This window comes from Papaver somniferum, chromosome 11 (genome assembly GCF_003573695.1).
Source record: "Papaver somniferum cultivar HN1 chromosome 11, ASM357369v1, whole genome shotgun sequence".
NCBI classification, from domain to species: Eukaryota; Viridiplantae; Streptophyta; class Magnoliopsida; order Ranunculales; family Papaveraceae; genus Papaver; species Papaver somniferum.
In genome coordinates, this window is record NC_039368.1 from 433,777 (window position 1) to 450,802 (window position 17,026).

At 37.7% G+C, this 17,026-nt stretch overlaps 2 protein-coding genes across 2 annotated transcripts; both read left to right on the top strand.

Moving 5' to 3' along the window:
- The first annotated feature begins 559 nt into the window (after positions 1–559).
- On the top strand, positions 560–2,524 carry LOC113320373 (60S ribosomal protein L23A-like). Its single transcript, XM_026568281.1, has 4 exons — positions 560–664; positions 789–838; positions 1,723–2,086; positions 2,238–2,524. The coding sequence occupies exons 2-4, from the start codon at positions 820–822 to the stop codon at positions 2,320–2,322; spliced, it is 468 nt and encodes a 155-aa protein (XP_026424066.1). The 5' UTR covers positions 560–664; positions 789–819; the 3' UTR covers positions 2,323–2,524.
- A 654-nt stretch (positions 2,525–3,178) lies between these two features.
- Positions 3,179–4,019, top strand: LOC113322253 (cytosolic sulfotransferase 15-like). The gene is made up of 2 exons (XM_026570309.1): positions 3,179–3,590; positions 3,634–4,019. Exons 1-2 carry the CDS (start codon positions 3,179–3,181, stop codon positions 4,017–4,019), a joined length of 798 nt encoding a protein of 265 aa, XP_026426094.1.
- Positions 4,020–17,026: the final 13,007 nt, after the last annotated feature.

Consider the following 17,026-nt stretch of genomic DNA (forward strand, 5'->3'; position numbering starts at 1 on the left):
AACTAACCTTCTTATTCTCATTTACGGAGTTGGTTTATTCTTCAATCTCTTCTTCCGGTTGATTTTGTGGTTGATTTTGATTTTGTTCTTCACTCTCCAAATCTTCTTCTTCATCAATAGGTTGTTCAATCGATCGATTTGAACGAGATACTTCCTTACGACGACCCATTATATAGATGAGTTTAATCGTCGATTAAAGTTTCACGAATCGACAATTAAATTTCCGCGATGAAAAAAAGAAGAAAAAGAAGGGTGAATGAGTTCGGCTGTGGAGAGGAAGAAGAAGAAGGTGAATGAAACTGATTTTAGGTGTAGTTGATTATAGGTTTTGTATTAGGGTTAGGGATAGATTAGTAGTAATTTAAAGAATTTAAGGACATATAGGTAATTGAACCACCCCATAGGGTACCCCTTATAAGGTCACCCAAGTTAGGACTAGTGCTTTGTATGCCTAAGAAGATTTTGGTATGCCCGAAATCAGGGTTCATCTACTAACACGCAACCACAGGTATTCCCGTGCAACACCCAAACACACTCGGCAGTATTTACCACAAATGCCCCTCATCTCCTCTTTCTCTCCAAAACCCTAAATATAAATGTTCTACATAAGGCGGCCACCACTCTCTCAGCAGCGGTTCCTTCTTCTCAAACAAAAAATACCCAGGTCCGCTTCTCTTTCTCTCTCTTAGGGTTTCTTCTACAAAGCAAGATCTCCTTCTTCTTCATCTTCTGTTCATAAATCTGTTTAAGATTTCTGATTTGTTTTTTGTTTGTGGTTTTAATTTCAGTTTGAAAAGAAGATTCAGTGAGTAGCTAACAATGGCTCCTCCAGCTAAAGGTAATTTTTATCATTTTTTTTTTAGGATTTTTTGTGAATGTTTGATTCTTGTTTGTTTTTGGTTTTGTTAACTTGATGTAGATTTGATTTTGGTTTGTATCTTGGGTTTACATGATGAACCCTAAATTTGTGTTTATGCTTTTCATTTTTGTCTGGAATGGTTTACGTTGGTTTGGTTCTATGTACTTGTTGGTGGTTTCATTGAATGGAGATCTTTTTTGTTTAGGTCATTTCTGTAGTGATTTTAGGTTTAATTGAAGCATGCGTTTCTTGGGGTTTTGCAGTGGTGTGTGTGTGCTTGATTTAAAGGTTTGATGAACAATTTTTTCTTTTTTGGTTTGGGTCAGATTTGGATTTGTATAAATTGATTGTTTGAGATTTTTAATGTTCTATCCTGCTACTACTGTTAAAGGATTTGTTGGCATTTTAAGTAGTTGTGGATTTTCATAGGGTAACCAGTTCTGTATAAGGGTTTTGATATGTCCAAACAATCTCCAGTATTTGCTTTTGGATTTATTAACTGTGGATTAGTTCAGAACCTAGTTGGTTTCTAGCTTTATAATCTTAATGGGATACCCAGTCGAAGCATTTGTATGCTTATTTTGTCTTTGTACTTGCTTTGGTTTTATTGATATTTGCTAACTTTAGAATCATAATTTAGGACACCCTTGAAGCATTTGTATGCATACTGTTTGAATAAATGATTTGGTATCCAAACGTCAACCATTAAGTTCTGTATACTTGCTCTATTTTGATTAGTTATGAGATGGATTTGACTGTTCTGTATCCACTGGTTTTGATTTTTGGATTTCCTGTTCTGTTCATTTGCATGAAGCATGTTCTGGCTGTTATGGTATGACTGATATCATTTGCTTGTCATGTAGTTACATCAAAGAAGGTCGACCCCAAGGTGCAGGCTAACAAAGCTGCCAAGGCTGTCAAAGCTGGAGCATCAACCATTAAGAAGAAGGCTAAGAAGATCCGCACATCAGTAACATTTCACAGGCCAAAGACATTGCAGAAGGCAAGGAACCCCAAGTACCCACGTATTAGTGCACCACCAAGGAACAAGCTTGACCATTACCAGATCCTGAAATACCCACTCACCACCGAGTCCGCAATGAAGAAGATTGAAGACAACAACACCCTGGTATTCATTGTTGATATCCGTGCTGACAAGAAGAAAATCAAGGATGCTGTCAAGAAGATGTATGACATCCAGACAAAGAAAGTGAACACCCTTATCAGGTAAATCCCGAATTTTTTTTGTGTGCTGATAGTGGTTTGATTACTTATGGCTAGCTACGTCTTTTCTTGATTATGGTCCTTTTCAATTTTATCTTGTAAGTGATAGTCCATTTATTTTCCCCGTCTTACATTGTTTCTGCTATGATTTCAGGCCTGATGGAACGAAGAAGGCTTACGTGAGATTGACTCCAGATTATGATGCTTTGGACGTAGCAAACAAGATTGGTATCATATAGACTCTAGTCTGTTTATGTTATTTCCATAGAGCTATTTTGTCACCAGCAGTTTTGGTAGTAAACTTGCTTCAGATATTAGACTCACTTTTTGTTAGTAAAGTTTGATTCAGGGTACATTTGGTTCTGTTTAATCTTTAACCTGAAGACCTTGTTACTCTGCTTTAATGAGATAATGTTTTGTCTAGTAATTTGCTCATGTATGTTAATGGTTGGTCTTATTGTCCTCTAAAAACCACCACAAGAACAGGGCATCTTAATTTTGCAGTATATCTACACCTGCCAAAGAACCGGAAGTTAGACAAATAGGGTGATTGTTGCAGGTCTTAATTTAGGGTGATTGTTGCCTATTTCTACTCTCGACTGTAGGTCTGTTGAGCCTTACAAGCTCTCGTGTTGGATGGGTTTTGACCAAAAAGAAAAGAAGTTCTAAACTTCATGATCCTAGAGCCTAGCGTTTTGGCGGAGACAGAACTGGTCGAAAAGACATACTACAAACCGGCCTGGCCTAACGATTTGGTCACATCTATGCATGCTGACAAAGTGCCTAACAACCCCATATAATTCATAAAATTATTGACAAGTGGTTTGTATATGGATTACTTGAATTTCCTGCTTTTATAGTGAAAACCAGACGTCTATCTACCCAATAAAGCAAAATCTGTTGGCAAACTATGCAAGTTCAACAAAGCAGAAAGCTTTTTCCTTCACTCCCGGGTGCTTCTGATGTCCATAGCGGCTGCAACAATCGTGAAGTTACCCTTGATTTCCTGAAGGGCAGTGGGCGACCTGGTTTAGGACACGATGTTCAGTATCAATATCAAGGTTTCTGTGTTTTCCTAAAGGAATAGAAAATGTAATGGATTTTCAACAGAACTTCAAGGCTTTGGATTCTGATCTATTAATAGCATCTGTACCCAAATGTCGCACCATCTGGTTGAAAGCACTCGCCTTTGCCATCGTCAACCGCGTTCGTTACCCATGTACTTCTTCTTCAAAGAGTTATCACCATCACCCACTGCTCACAGTTTCGCCTCATGACCTTGTTCCTTTTGTTGAGTTTAAACATCTTAATCCAGATCATAGTTTTTTTGATCCTCAACACAGACTCATAGCTACTCACGTCCCTTACCCTTCTTTGCCAGAATCTTGCAAGACCGGCACTACAAATTGCAAGATTATTTACGTGTGTAGAAACCCACGAGACAACTTCATCTCAATGTGGCTGTTCATGAACAAACTGAGGGCCTCGCCAGCATTAGCAAGTGATAGTAATCCCTCAAGCGTTTGAGTTTTTCTACGACGGGGTCTCAGAATTCGGACCGTTTTGGGATCATGTACTTGGGTATTGGAAAGAGAGTAGAGAGAAGCCTCATAAAGTGTTGTTTCTAAGGTATGAAGATCTGAAGAAAGAACCGATAACTCAATTGAAGAGACTTGCGGACTTTATGGGTTCCAGTTTCACTTTAGAAGAAGAAAGACAAAGAGTGATTGAAGATATATCAAGGTTATGTAGTTTCGAGCACATGAAGAATTTGGATGTGAATAAGAACGGGATTTGGAGAAAACGCATCGATAACAAAGTCTACTTCAGGAAAGGTGAGATTGGTCATTGGAAGAATTACTTGACACCACATATGGTTGAACGACTTGATTGCCTCATGGAAGAGAAGTTGCAAGGGTCAGGCTTAGTGTTCTGAAACTTTTTTTTTCTTCTTTCTGCTCAATGCATCGATATCCATCCGCGCGCATGATCAGTCCGTATTGCATAATAATGAAGTACTTCTCTGCGTAGATTCAGTGTAATTTGATTAGGCTGTGGAGATTGGTTCACCATTCTAATCTATGTTTTTCATCATTTCTTCTAATAACTTGTATCGACAAAAAAAAATTCGGGTCCAGGTCCCTGAAAGAAAAGTGCAGTCACTCCTTTTCCTTTCTGTAACATTTCGCAGAGAAAATAGAAAACGTGCATCTATGAGCTCACTCCTTTTTGCTGCAATTTTGCAGAGAAAACACAGAGCAATATCATTAAGTCCTAATTTTAAATCGGTAGTGCTATTCAGCTCCCTATTCTCCACCTCCCTACTATGCTCCCTCCAATCTAAACCCTACGTCTGGGAAATGATGAATCCCATTTGTATCTGAATGTGATTCAAATCCTAGATGTGTGGTGTAGATTGGAGGGAGCAGAGGAGGGAGGTGAATAGCATTTCGTTCATAAAGAAACCTATGTGGTTAAATATCAACTGCAAGTCTGCAACAGAGAACCTACCGAGCAATGATATTACAAGCAAATGTGTGTGGATGGGGTTCCCATGATTTGATCATCTGAAGAAAACGTGCCCATATGAGCTCACATTTTTTTTTCGCTTTCACAAAACTTTATTTTTTACCGTTTCCTTTTTTTACCCTTGCTCTTCTATTTTAAAAAATTGTAACCATCACCCATTGCTTACATTACAGATTCACATGACTTTGTTCCTTTGGATGTCATGAACTTGTTGGTTTAATTGGAGGAAGGTTGTCTGAAATTAGTACATTTTTTTTGGGATGAATCCAGAAAGAGTACACTGTTCAACTGAAGGGTACAAATTTACATTCCATTCCTACTCCGGAGAAACCTAATCTGCTCATACAAATTCATAACATGGTACTCTTGTCTCTGTAATATGGTGTACATGATTCTACAAATTGGAGATCATTTAGCAAATACCATTATCTTTTCGAAGATGAACTAACAACTAGCCGTTGGTGAATTAATAAGATGGAGCCCTCAGCATCATAGTCAGGAGATGTCACCATGTCTCCGACAGCTCCTAGCTCTTCGCATTCAGCCCAATTAGTATCTAATTCTGAAACTATTTTTGAATCGCTGATTTGTTGTCTTCCTACAAGCATAAGATCAATATCTTCACGAAGTGACCGGACTGACCATATTGTTTCCGCACCATCTTTAACCTCTACTTCTTTATACATCAACGTTTCTTCATGCATTGAGTTAACCCTGAAATGGTCTACCAATTCATCATCAAGAAACTTCTGTCTCCCAACATCGATGCCAACAGATTCACTGCCATAGTCAATAACTTCGTCGGATGACAGCCTTGCAGGACCATAATACCTAACAAGAGTAACTAGCACGGACGGATGATGAATCATATTCATTGCAATAGCCAATGCTTCTCGGTCGTCTGGGCCACCAAAAAATAGTACTGTCACGCGGTAAGGCGTGTCCGGTAGGAAGCAAGTAGATTTTGTTTGGGGATTACTACCATCAATTAAGATCCCGACTGAGCATGGAGAGTTTCGCAATAGATTCTGAAGAATCGTTTTGATAGAACGACTAGAAATATTTTGTCTATCCAGATCTTCCCTCTTACTTACCACATCTTGCCTGCAGAAAGGGAAGATTATGAGAGCAGTCCTGTTGTCAACCGACATGCTGCATATATCGTTGTGCATTGAAGCATACGGAGAGATGGTGGAGAAGGGATGAACTGTAACAAGGTGCTGGTGTCGATTTTGGAATTGTTGGAAGACATTGATTATTATTTCCGATTTGGTAGGGTTTGATGTGGAAACACGTTTATGCATTGGGTGGGCAATAAGGAGAGGAGTAGCACGACCGACGAGTTCAATGAGATGAAGAAGGTAGACGGTGAGGGGGTGGAGTTTGGTAGGATTAGAGGCTTGAGTTTGATAATTCCTGGAACATCATCTTGGGTGTGAACACATACTAGCAGACGAAAATCTGAATTGATTTCATTCGACTGCAGAATTGACCTTCCTTTGTAGGCTAAGTATTTCGATGAAGGGTCGTAGAGGTATTTCACCGTGGGCGTAATAACTGCTACTTGCACTACAAGTGCGAGAACCATGAGTGTATTTGCTGCAGCAAAAGTATTCTGCGGAGTAAATTAGAAAAAACATGTTAATTAAATATTCAAATTACTTGGTAGCTAGAGATGCTATTCTGCAAGACGTACGTACATTTTGCTTTTGATTATCTATCCAGGTGCTAAGTTGGGAAACCTCGACAATTCCTTTAAAGTTCATAATAAGTCCAAGCAACAAACTATCGCGCGCAGAGACTCATCCAAGAAGCACAGCTGGGATGAAAAGCCCGACAATCTTTCCAATGAAACAACCAACAATTACCAGTAAAACCCGCCATAGATATACAAAACTGACTTTGTGAATGTCCGTCTTATATCCAACTATACCCATATGTAGAGGCATGAAAAATACAGTCACAATGCGCAGCTTCTGAACTAGCAGATCCTAAAGATGGACCATCAGGTATAGCCAAACCAAGAAAGAATGCCCCAACCGTACCACTTAATCCACAATATTCACTAGCTAGACCACACAGTAGAACTGAAATCAATATTAAGGAAATATAAGCATCACTTACTGGTCTCCCTTCAGGTGTATTCTTTACAATCCATAATGCTGCCGGACGCACAATTAAACATATGTATATCAACGTCCCCATCATGAGATACACTACAATTCGTCCATGTGTTGGATTTTTGCTTAACAATGCATGGTAGAGTACGCTAAAGAACTTTTCAAAAGTAAATCAGCAACCATTGCTACATGAGTTGCTAAACTGCCTAGGTCAGAGTTAAGAATGTTGAGATCAGTGAGTATATAAGTAAGGGTTGATGGAACCTTGACAATACCATATGAATGAAATGGGGTAGAAGTGAAAGAACAATAAATTGCAAAGAAACACTTTGTAGAGGTGAAAAATTCGAAAAACTATCTAAATGTTTATAAAATAATCCTCCTTAACCGACTTCGCCTGGAGTTGTACATATACGATATGGATGTGACCCCATACCTCTCTGCCCGTATATACCCTGGCTAAGACACCAACAGCAGCGGAACCGGAAGTGATGAGCAGAGGAGAAAAGAAGATCGAAAAAAACCAACAAGGGAAGGAAACAGATGTTTTTCCATGTCTCTTGAATAAAACCTGACGCCGGGAGTGTTGGGTGAAGGACGTAGAAAATCACTAAAAGGAATAACAAATCAAACCGGCCAGGGAAGGCTGAGATTTACTCGGAAGAAGAAAGACGAAAAGAATTTTATTATTACCAGTGTTCATTTTTTGTGTTTTAAGTGATGAATTACAACCATAGGATGTGATAAAAATAATGGATCCAAAAAATTTGCGTTCATTTCTTTGATTGTCCAATCATTATCTAATTACACGGTCAGACCAGTTTTAGTATCAATCAATGCTTCCTCATACAAAGGAGAATGGTTAGGCTGATGCGTCAACCCCATATTCATTTCAGGAATTCTCAATCATCATTGTGACATGTCGGTGTATTGTAAGAGCCACATCTGTCCACACTAAGTACATTTCTAACGGACACTTCTGCTGACCAACGGGTATGTGTTTTGGAAATGAATTTCCGTTCAATAGAACCGATGCGTCTAGCCTAATTGGGCATCATGTTAAGAAAAGAGACACTTCAGTCCGAATCTCCCTGATCGTAACATGTCTCTTCAAAATTTACTTTTCCTATAAATTGGCGTGTCACGCACCAAACTTTAAAATTCGAATACCGACATGAAGGTTTTCTACGCTTGAGTCTTGATCGTTTTCTCGTGTATCAGTTTATGTGCCTAACATTTTAAACCAGAAGATGATGTGCGAAAGGTTGAATGAAATCATATGTGACAAGTTTTTGAATTCACCCTCATTCTCGACAAATGGTAAGTACTTCAAAAGCGCTTCATCACTTTTTAGTCCCATGTAAATATCTCTGTTCTGCAAAACCTTTCCAATGATTAGTTATTACCAGATAGATGTTTGTTATTTTGTGATAGATTTGAGTAACATTTGATTAAAGAAGCCCCTTAGAGGAAATACATTTGTCGGTGAGATATCGTTAGTCAACAATTGAGATTTTGAGACCCATCCGGAATAGAAAACTGTTTATTGTTACGTATGTTGTTGAAATCCAAATGACTATTGGAGTTCCTTAATATTTAGGAAACAGGTCAAACATAAATATTTCGAAAGTTCGATACATCACAGATTCTCGAAAAAATAAAATAAAGTAGCATTCTTTCTCACCACTATTAGGTAAGTCCGATTCGAATTTCTTGATTAGTCCGATTCTTTCTCATCATTGTTTCATCAGTCATGAACATCATGCGGTGATCATTTTATTCATTGAGGTTGTATCATCGTAAACTTAAGACAAAATCATTTCAGAAAATCAACGTCAATTTAAAAGTTTATTAGACTGTAATCCCGTGTGACAGAAAAATTGGAATTGAAACGACATCATTTTTATTTTTTTTGAAGGTTTTGATCCAAAACGACATCATTTCTGCATGACGAAATATACACGGGAAAGAAGTATTCCGTTTTTGTACGTAAATAAAAAGTAACTCTCTATCTTCTTTTTAATTTATTTTGCAAGGAGATGAAAGACGAAAGGAGTAGAGAAACTCCGCCAAAAGGGTAGATTACTATTTTAGAAAAAATTTAATTCTTTCGTGTTACTGGCTGGAGAACTAATTCGTTATTGTTTATGAAGGAAACTTTGCCATGATGGTTTCCAAAGCTTTTGTGTGTTTTGTTCTCTCTTTTTTGATAAGAACTCCAATTTCTGTTACTCAACGGTAGGGGTGCACATACCCTACCCATACCCGCCAACTCTACGCTATCCGCCAGTTTTTTAACCGTATCCTATCCTATCCACTATTTGGCGGGTGGGATGGCGGGTGAAGATTTTCTTAACCGCCAATAAACGGGTAGGGTGGCGGGTAAAGCTCGAAATTATCCTACCCTACTGGTCTTCGAGCAATTCCTAATAGGGATGCACATATCCTAATGGCGGGTGAAGATTTGCTCACCAGGTACGCGTACTTAGCAAGTGGGAAAACGTGTATTCATACCTTGGAAGGCCTAATGGCACGTTTATATTCGTTATTTCGCTATTTTGGGTCGGGTTCTTGAACCAAACTAAATGCGTAAAGACCAAGCAATGTAAATCTATAAAAATGTATTAGGTTATGTGAAATATAATCACATCAAGAGGTCACGAAATTAAAAAGCTTGGAGAGGAGAAAAATCACACGGAGTGAAATCTAGGGTTTCAGAGCGATTCTCAATCGTAACGATATCTCTAACCTTTTCATATATGTATATCATGGATGTTTCTACATCAATGAATAGCTAAATACCTATTGATTGAGGATGAATTCTAAGTTGTAAACAAGATTTGAGTTATTATATTAATCTACTTTGAAGTTCTTCATATGATTATCGTTTGTTTATACTATTTGAATATTTATGATTGATTGATAGATTGTTTAGGTGCACAACTAAATTGATCTGTTGATTCAATCTATTGCTAGTATTAAGTTAGGAGATAAATAATCATCGAATAACTTGTACACAAGTAGAGAACACAAAACCTTGCAGAGAGATTCTGTGGAGCGATTGTGTGTATAAACACACTAAAAAGTGGACCTTGATCTAAGAGTCTAACTAGCAGGACCAATGTATAAATTCACAAAAGATAAAGCATTCGATTGGATTACACCTTGAGTGATCTACTACTTGGTGGTTTGTTGAATAGAATCTGATAGACGAGAACTTCCGTATCCAGTGATATAAGGAATTTAGGGGATAACATTGATATAGCCGTTATTCTACGGTTGGTGATAATCTATGATTAACGACGAGTAGACAACTATAATAAATCATTGACGGTTTATTAACGAAGAAGGATTCCTCGATCATTATCTCTCTATTGATTACAATACAACTTTATTTACTTTAATTATTTACTTCGTTTGAAATCTAAAAAAAAACAACCATTTGTGACACTTTGACAACTAAAACTCACTGCTCTTCGTGGGAATGATCCTTACTTCCATTATATTACCAGCTAATTGTGTGGAAATAACATTATTAATTTGATTGCACTTACAACATGCACCAGTAACGAGATAATGCAATGAGGTAATTCGCGAAGAAATATAGGAAAACCACGAACTATAGAAGGAAAACATCAGATGATTTTGGGACAACACAAGCCAACATCAAGCTAAAAAGGAAAAGGTACAAGTATGCTTCGAAACCGACAAAAATATAAGAGGCAAATATATATTTCTATAAATATTATTCTTTTGAGTACTTCCTTTCCTTCGCATACTTACTCATTTTTTTAAAAGAGCAGAAATAAAGGCAAGTATATACTATACACATACAATCCAATTAATTCGCATAATTAGAGGCAAGAAGATGATAAGGATAAGTTTAATATTCCTGCCTCCAAAAACAAGATTAACTTCGCGAATTAGAAAAATAGGAGCAAAAGCATAATATATCGAAGAAAAATCTAAAATTTTATGCCTCCCAAGCTTGGGGGCGCCCAGTATAAGCAAAATGTTAAGAGAGACGAAGTGTTTAAAATAAAAGACCAGCGATAATAGAGAAATCAAGGTTGAGGAGGGAGTTGTTGAATATGATTGGATTTGATGGCTTCTCCTTCGATATCATCACCACCAACGCATTTGGTATCTGTTTGTCCATCATCACCACCAAGCCCCTTGACTTGTTGTTCAGAATTGCTACCATTAACACCAGTAGTCACCACTCCAACATCGCCAGTATCACCACCGAGAAGATTCGACGAAGAAGAAGGAATATCAGCTGCCTCAGTAATCAAAGGAGATTTACCCTTAGGATTCTCAGTCTCAGCTTCCCCGTCAGACTTAGTTTCCTCATCATCATATTCGTCCTCATCAGAAAGAACTTTCTTCTCAACAGCAGGCTCGTCATCCAAGAATACTTCAAGATCCAAAGGTACACGAGGAATGCCACGAGAATCACAAAAATCATCGAAAAGCTGGACCTTGGCCTCTTGAGCATTTTTGCGAGTAAGCTTTGCAATTTTAGCAGCATCCTTATCCATAGCGACAAAGTATTCATTCAAGTACCTAATTTCCTCTTTGAGATTGGAAACCTCTTCGGAAAGATCATCCTTCTGACGAGATAGATGGAGAACCTGGTTCTTGAAATTTTGCTCAGACTCTGTAAAGATAAGAATCCAGATGAGTAAAGTATGATACAAAATAAAAACCATTTACAACACCTAAGACTACCTTCCTTTTGGAAAATAACAGAACCCAAAGTCTTTTGGACATTAGCGTTAAGATGGTCAGGCCTAGAAATCTCACATCTTCAAGTTGGAGGCAAAGTTCATAATAAGAATTATCCCATCCTTTACCATGACCAAATTCAGATTTATCTTCAGTAGAAGGATTAATGACGAGTTTCTTACTTTTTGGAAGCTCAGAAGATTTTCTCTTCGTGGACAAAACATTGTCATCCTTCTTACCATGAAACTTCTCTGAACGAGATAAGAGAAAAGAGACTTCGTTCCTCAATTTATCATTGTCAGACTTCAAATCAGTAACTTCATTGCGAGATTTGCGAAGATCAACTTCAGATTTATCCTTCCTCTTAATTATGGGAGCTTTATCTTCTTCCAATCGTTTAATATGAGCCAGAGCTGAAGAGTGAAGGTTCCGCGAATTAGTAAGAAGATTGCCAACTCGTTGAAAATCAACCTTCAAACCCTCATTTTCCTCGTGAATATGAAAGTTTAACTCCTCATTATTCGCAGATTCAGCAGATAAACGGTCCGATTGTAGAAGCAAAGTCTCAACCTTTTCGCTCAAGATCTCATTCTCCGTCATGCAACTATTGATCTGGGATGTGAGGTTTAAAATTTCCAAACGAGAACCTTCAAGCAAGTCCTTCACCTCAGAAGCGTCCATTTGATGTTTCATACATCCATCTTGACGAGAGGTAAAACAAAATACAATAAAAATAAAGCTCAAGCAAAATCAAACACTCAAGGGAAGGAAGCTTACTGCTTAGTTAGTCGGCTTTACTCTCCTTCTTGGATGAATGCTTCTTCTCCTCAACAAGTTGCTTTTCAAGTTCACGAATGCGAGCACTGGACTTCGTCAACTGCTCACGAGATATTATGGTCTCAACAAGCTGGGCCATGTGGCGATTTAACTCCTACGAATTAAAAAGTGAGTTAAAGAAAGATCTGCGAGGTGATATGAAAGAAAAAAATCAAAGACTTACCAAGCCCATTACAGCGGCATGTTGTTGAATAGAAAGGTTCAATCAAGCATTCACTATAAAAGACTGATCTTCAGCCAAGAAAGTGTCAGAGCTGAAAGAATTCAAGGAATTGGCAGCAGGCGATCTAAGGGAAGCATTTCCACGAGTTGTAATGAAGATCTGTCTCAAAGGTGTTGGATTAACTTCAACATAGAAGTCACTAACAAGATTAGGAAATTCATGTAATCCTAAGGGAATTAGAAGTCATCTAGTTCTAAGAAAAGGAAAGACATGTAATAAGGTAATAGGACTAGGAAAAGGAATTCATAGTTCTATATATATATGATCACCAAAGTTGTGGTTGATCATATGAGCAAGATTAGAGCTTGTGTTTAGTTTTGAGAGATTTTCTAAACATCAATAAAGAGAGTTGTATTTATATAAGCTAAGTTTCATCTTGCAGTTGCCATTAATTGGTATCAGAGCTTGTCTCTGAGGCATGGAAAACGAAACCACCATTGTGGGTGCAAAACAGTTCATGCCACCATCAATACAAGTTCCAATCCTCAACGCCACAAACTACACAGTACGGGCCATGAGAATGAAGGTACTGATGAAAATCTACAAAGTTTGGGAAACAATTGATCCTGGTACATTGGACCCAAACAAAAACAATGTTGCCATTGGATTACTCTTTCAAGCAATACCAGAATGTCTTGTTCTACAAGTTGGTGAACAGGAAACTTCAAAGAAAATTTGGGATGCAATAAAGGCACGTAATCTCGGAGCTGATCGAGTTAAAGAAGCCCGTATGCAAACCTTAATGTCTGAATTTGAAAGAGTGAAGATGAAAGACACTGATACTATTGATAGATTTGCAGGAAAGCTATCAGAGATAGCCTCAAAAGCTGCGTCACTTGGACAATCCATTGATGAAGATAAACTGGTAAAGAAGTTTCTCAATTGTTTACCAAGATCCAAGTATATTCATATCATAGCTTCTCTTGAACAAGTCTTAGATTTAAAGAAGACTAGCTACGAAGATATAATTGGAAGATTGAAAGCATATGAAGAGAGAATCCTTGATGAAGAAAACAATGGAGAAACTCAAGGAAAACTCTTGTACACAAACTCTTACCAACAAAACTCTGCGACAAGAGAAAGAGGTCGTGGAAGAGGTGGTAGAGTAAACAGAGGCCGATGAAGGGGAGGAAGGTTTAACTCACAAGATAGAACAACAAGTCAGAATGATCAAAACCAAGGGAAAGAAAAGAAGGATAGATCAAACATTATTTGTTACAGACGTGATAAACCAGGACACTTCTCTTCTGTATGCCCTGAAAGAATACAAAAGATAGAAGAAGCAAACAAGAATGAAACGAGGGAAGCAGATACAACTCTTTTCATGCACGAAGTTGTATTCTTAAACGAAGGGAAACTAATACCAAAAAACTACGGATCAAATGATGGAGAAGAAGGAATCTAGTATTTAGATAATGGAACCAGCAATCACATGACTGGTAAGAGACACTACTTTTCTGAACTCAATGAGAAAATCAAAGGACAAGTGAAGTTTGGGGATGAATCTTCTGTAGAAATTGAAGGGAAAGGATCAATTCTATTTCAGAGCAAGACCGGAAAACAGAAGCTTGTCACAAACATCTACTTCATCCCAAACTTACAAAGCAACATTCTAAGCTTAGGACAAGCTACAGAAGTTGGATGTCATGTTAGAATGCGACAAGATTATCTAACAGCTCATGACCCAAGTGGAAGACTTTTAGTTAGAGTCTAACGCTCACAGAATAGACTCTATAAGATAAGTCTCATGATTGTAAGGACATTGTGTCTGAATATGAGACTGGAAGATCAGACATGGAAGTGGCACGCAAGGTTTGGACACATAAGCTTTAGAACTTTAAAGGCAATGTCTCAGAACAAGATGGTTCGAGGGCTACCACAGATAAATGATGAATCAAGGATAAGTGAATCATGTTTAGTTGGGAAACAAATGCGTCAAGGTTTTCCAAAAGCAACAACATTCAGAGCCTCAAAGCCATTAGAGCTTCTTCATGCTGATTTATGTGGTCCTGTTACACCACAAACCCTTGCAAATAACAAATACATATTTGTTATTATAAATGACTTCTTAAGATATATGTGGTCTATTCTTATGAAAGAAAAGAGTGAAGCATTTGACAGATTCAAAGCTTACAGATTATTCAATCCAACAACGAAAAGAGTAATAATGAGTCGAGATGTGGTATTCGATGAAAAAGAAAACTGGAACTAAAGAAACTAATGATGGACCAAGTAGGGATCCAGGAATGTTTCACATGAGATGGGGTCAAGTAATTGATGAAGGCGAAGGACCCATAATCATCAATACCAATGGAAACAATGATGTTAATCAAGAAGAAGAATAAAATAATGAAAACACTGAGAATAACGAAGAAGAAGAAGAAGAAGAAGAAGAAGAAGAAGAAGAATAAGAGGAGATAAAATAACTCAACCCATTCCACTGCGAAAATCAACAAGATAGATACAAAAGCCACAACATCTGGAGGATTATGTTCTTCAAGCTTCAGAAGAATGTGAGATTATGCTACTTCCTGTTAATGATGAACCAACGAATTTTCAGGAAGCAAAGGTCTCGACTAAATGGACACAAGCATGTAGAGAAGAAATTATTTCAATCAACAGAAACAAGACTTGGTTTCTAGTTGATAAGCCAGGTTGGGTAAAAGTGATTGGTCTTAAGTGGATCTTCAAAATAAAACGGAATGCTGATGGTAGTGTCAGTAAATACAAAGCAAGGCTTGTAGCTAAGGGATACGTTCAAGAATCAGGCATAGACTTTGATGAAGTTTTCACACCGGTTGCTAGACTAGAGACAATTCGTCTCTTAATAGCAGAAGCTGCATCAAACTCTTGGGAAATACATCATTTAGACGTAAAGACATCATTCTTGCATGGCGGACTAAGTGAAGATGTGTATGTTGAACAACCAGAAGGTTTCGAAGTAAAAGGACAAGAGCATAAGGTTTATAAGTTATCAAAAGCTCTATATGGTCTAAGACAAGCTCCTCGAGCCTGGACTACAAAGTTAGATCAAATCTTAAGAGAAATCAGATTTGTTAAGTGCTCTAAAGAAACATCAGTATACAGAAGAGAAGAAAATGGAACGCTTCTTGTGATTGCAGTCTATGTAGATGATCTATTTTTGACTGGAAACTCCCTTAAGGTGATCAATGAGTTCAAGAGAGAAATGTCATCAAAGTTTGAGATGTCAGACCTCAGAAAACTCACTTATTACCTTGGCATAGAAGTCCATCAAGGAGTAGATGGAATTCAGATTAAACAAGAAGCTTATGCAAGGAGAATTCTGAAAGAAGCAGGACTTGAAACTTGTAATCCAACTAAGATACCAATGGAGTTTGGACTTAAAGTTTCAAAGGCACAAGAAGAAGCTGAGATTGAGCCAACGAGTTATAGAAGAAATGTTGGATGCCTAAGATACTTATTACACACAAGGCCAGATTTGGCTTTCTCTGTGGGAGTAGCAAGCCGTTATATGCAGAGTCCACGCAAGTCTCATGGTGATGTAATAATGCAGATATTGAGATATCTAAGAGGAACAATCAGCTGTAGATTGAAGTATGGTCGAGGAGGATCAAAATGAATTGTTGGGTATAGTGACAGCATCATAATATTGACCAAGATGATGGAAAAGGTACAACTGGTCATATATTTTATCTAGGTGAAGAACCTATTACATGGTGTTCACAGAAGCAAGACACTGTATCCCTCTCATCCTGTGAAGCTGAGTTTATGGCCGCAACAGAAGCAACTAAACAATCAATATGGCTTCAAGAACTGTTGGGTGAAATCAAAGGAAGAGAACCTGAAAAAGTTCTCATCAAGATTGATAATAAGTCTGCAATTGCACTCACTAAAAATCCAGTGTTTCATGGGAAGACGAAACACATTCACAAAAGGTATTATTTCATACGAGAATGCATCGAGAAGGAGCTCATTAACGTTGAACACATACCAGGAACTGAGCAGAAAACAGATATATTAACAAAAGCATTGGCTCGGATCAAGTTTGAAGAAATGAGGAAATTAATAGGAGTACAAGATTTTTCACAAGCACAGTTGAAGCTTAAGGGGGAGAATGTTGGATTAACTTCAACATAGAAGTCACTAACAAGCTGGTTAGGACAAGATTAAGAAATTGATGTAATCCTAAGGGAATTAGAAGTCATATAGTTCTAAGAAAAGGAAAGACATGTACTAAGGTAATAGGACTAGGAAAAGGAATTCATAGTTCTATATATATATGATCATCAAAGTTGTGGTTGATCATATGAGCAAGATTAGAGCTTGTGTTTAGTTTTGAGAGATTTTCTAAACATCAACAAAGAGAGTTGTCTTTATATAAGATAAGTTTCATCTTGCAGTTGCCATTAAAAGGAAGGGTCTTCCACTTCGTAAACTCGTTTGTTCTCCTTATCCTTCTCCATCTAACCCTTGGACGACTTATATGTTGAATCGTCTACAATGATAGTAGGAGTAGATTGAGGA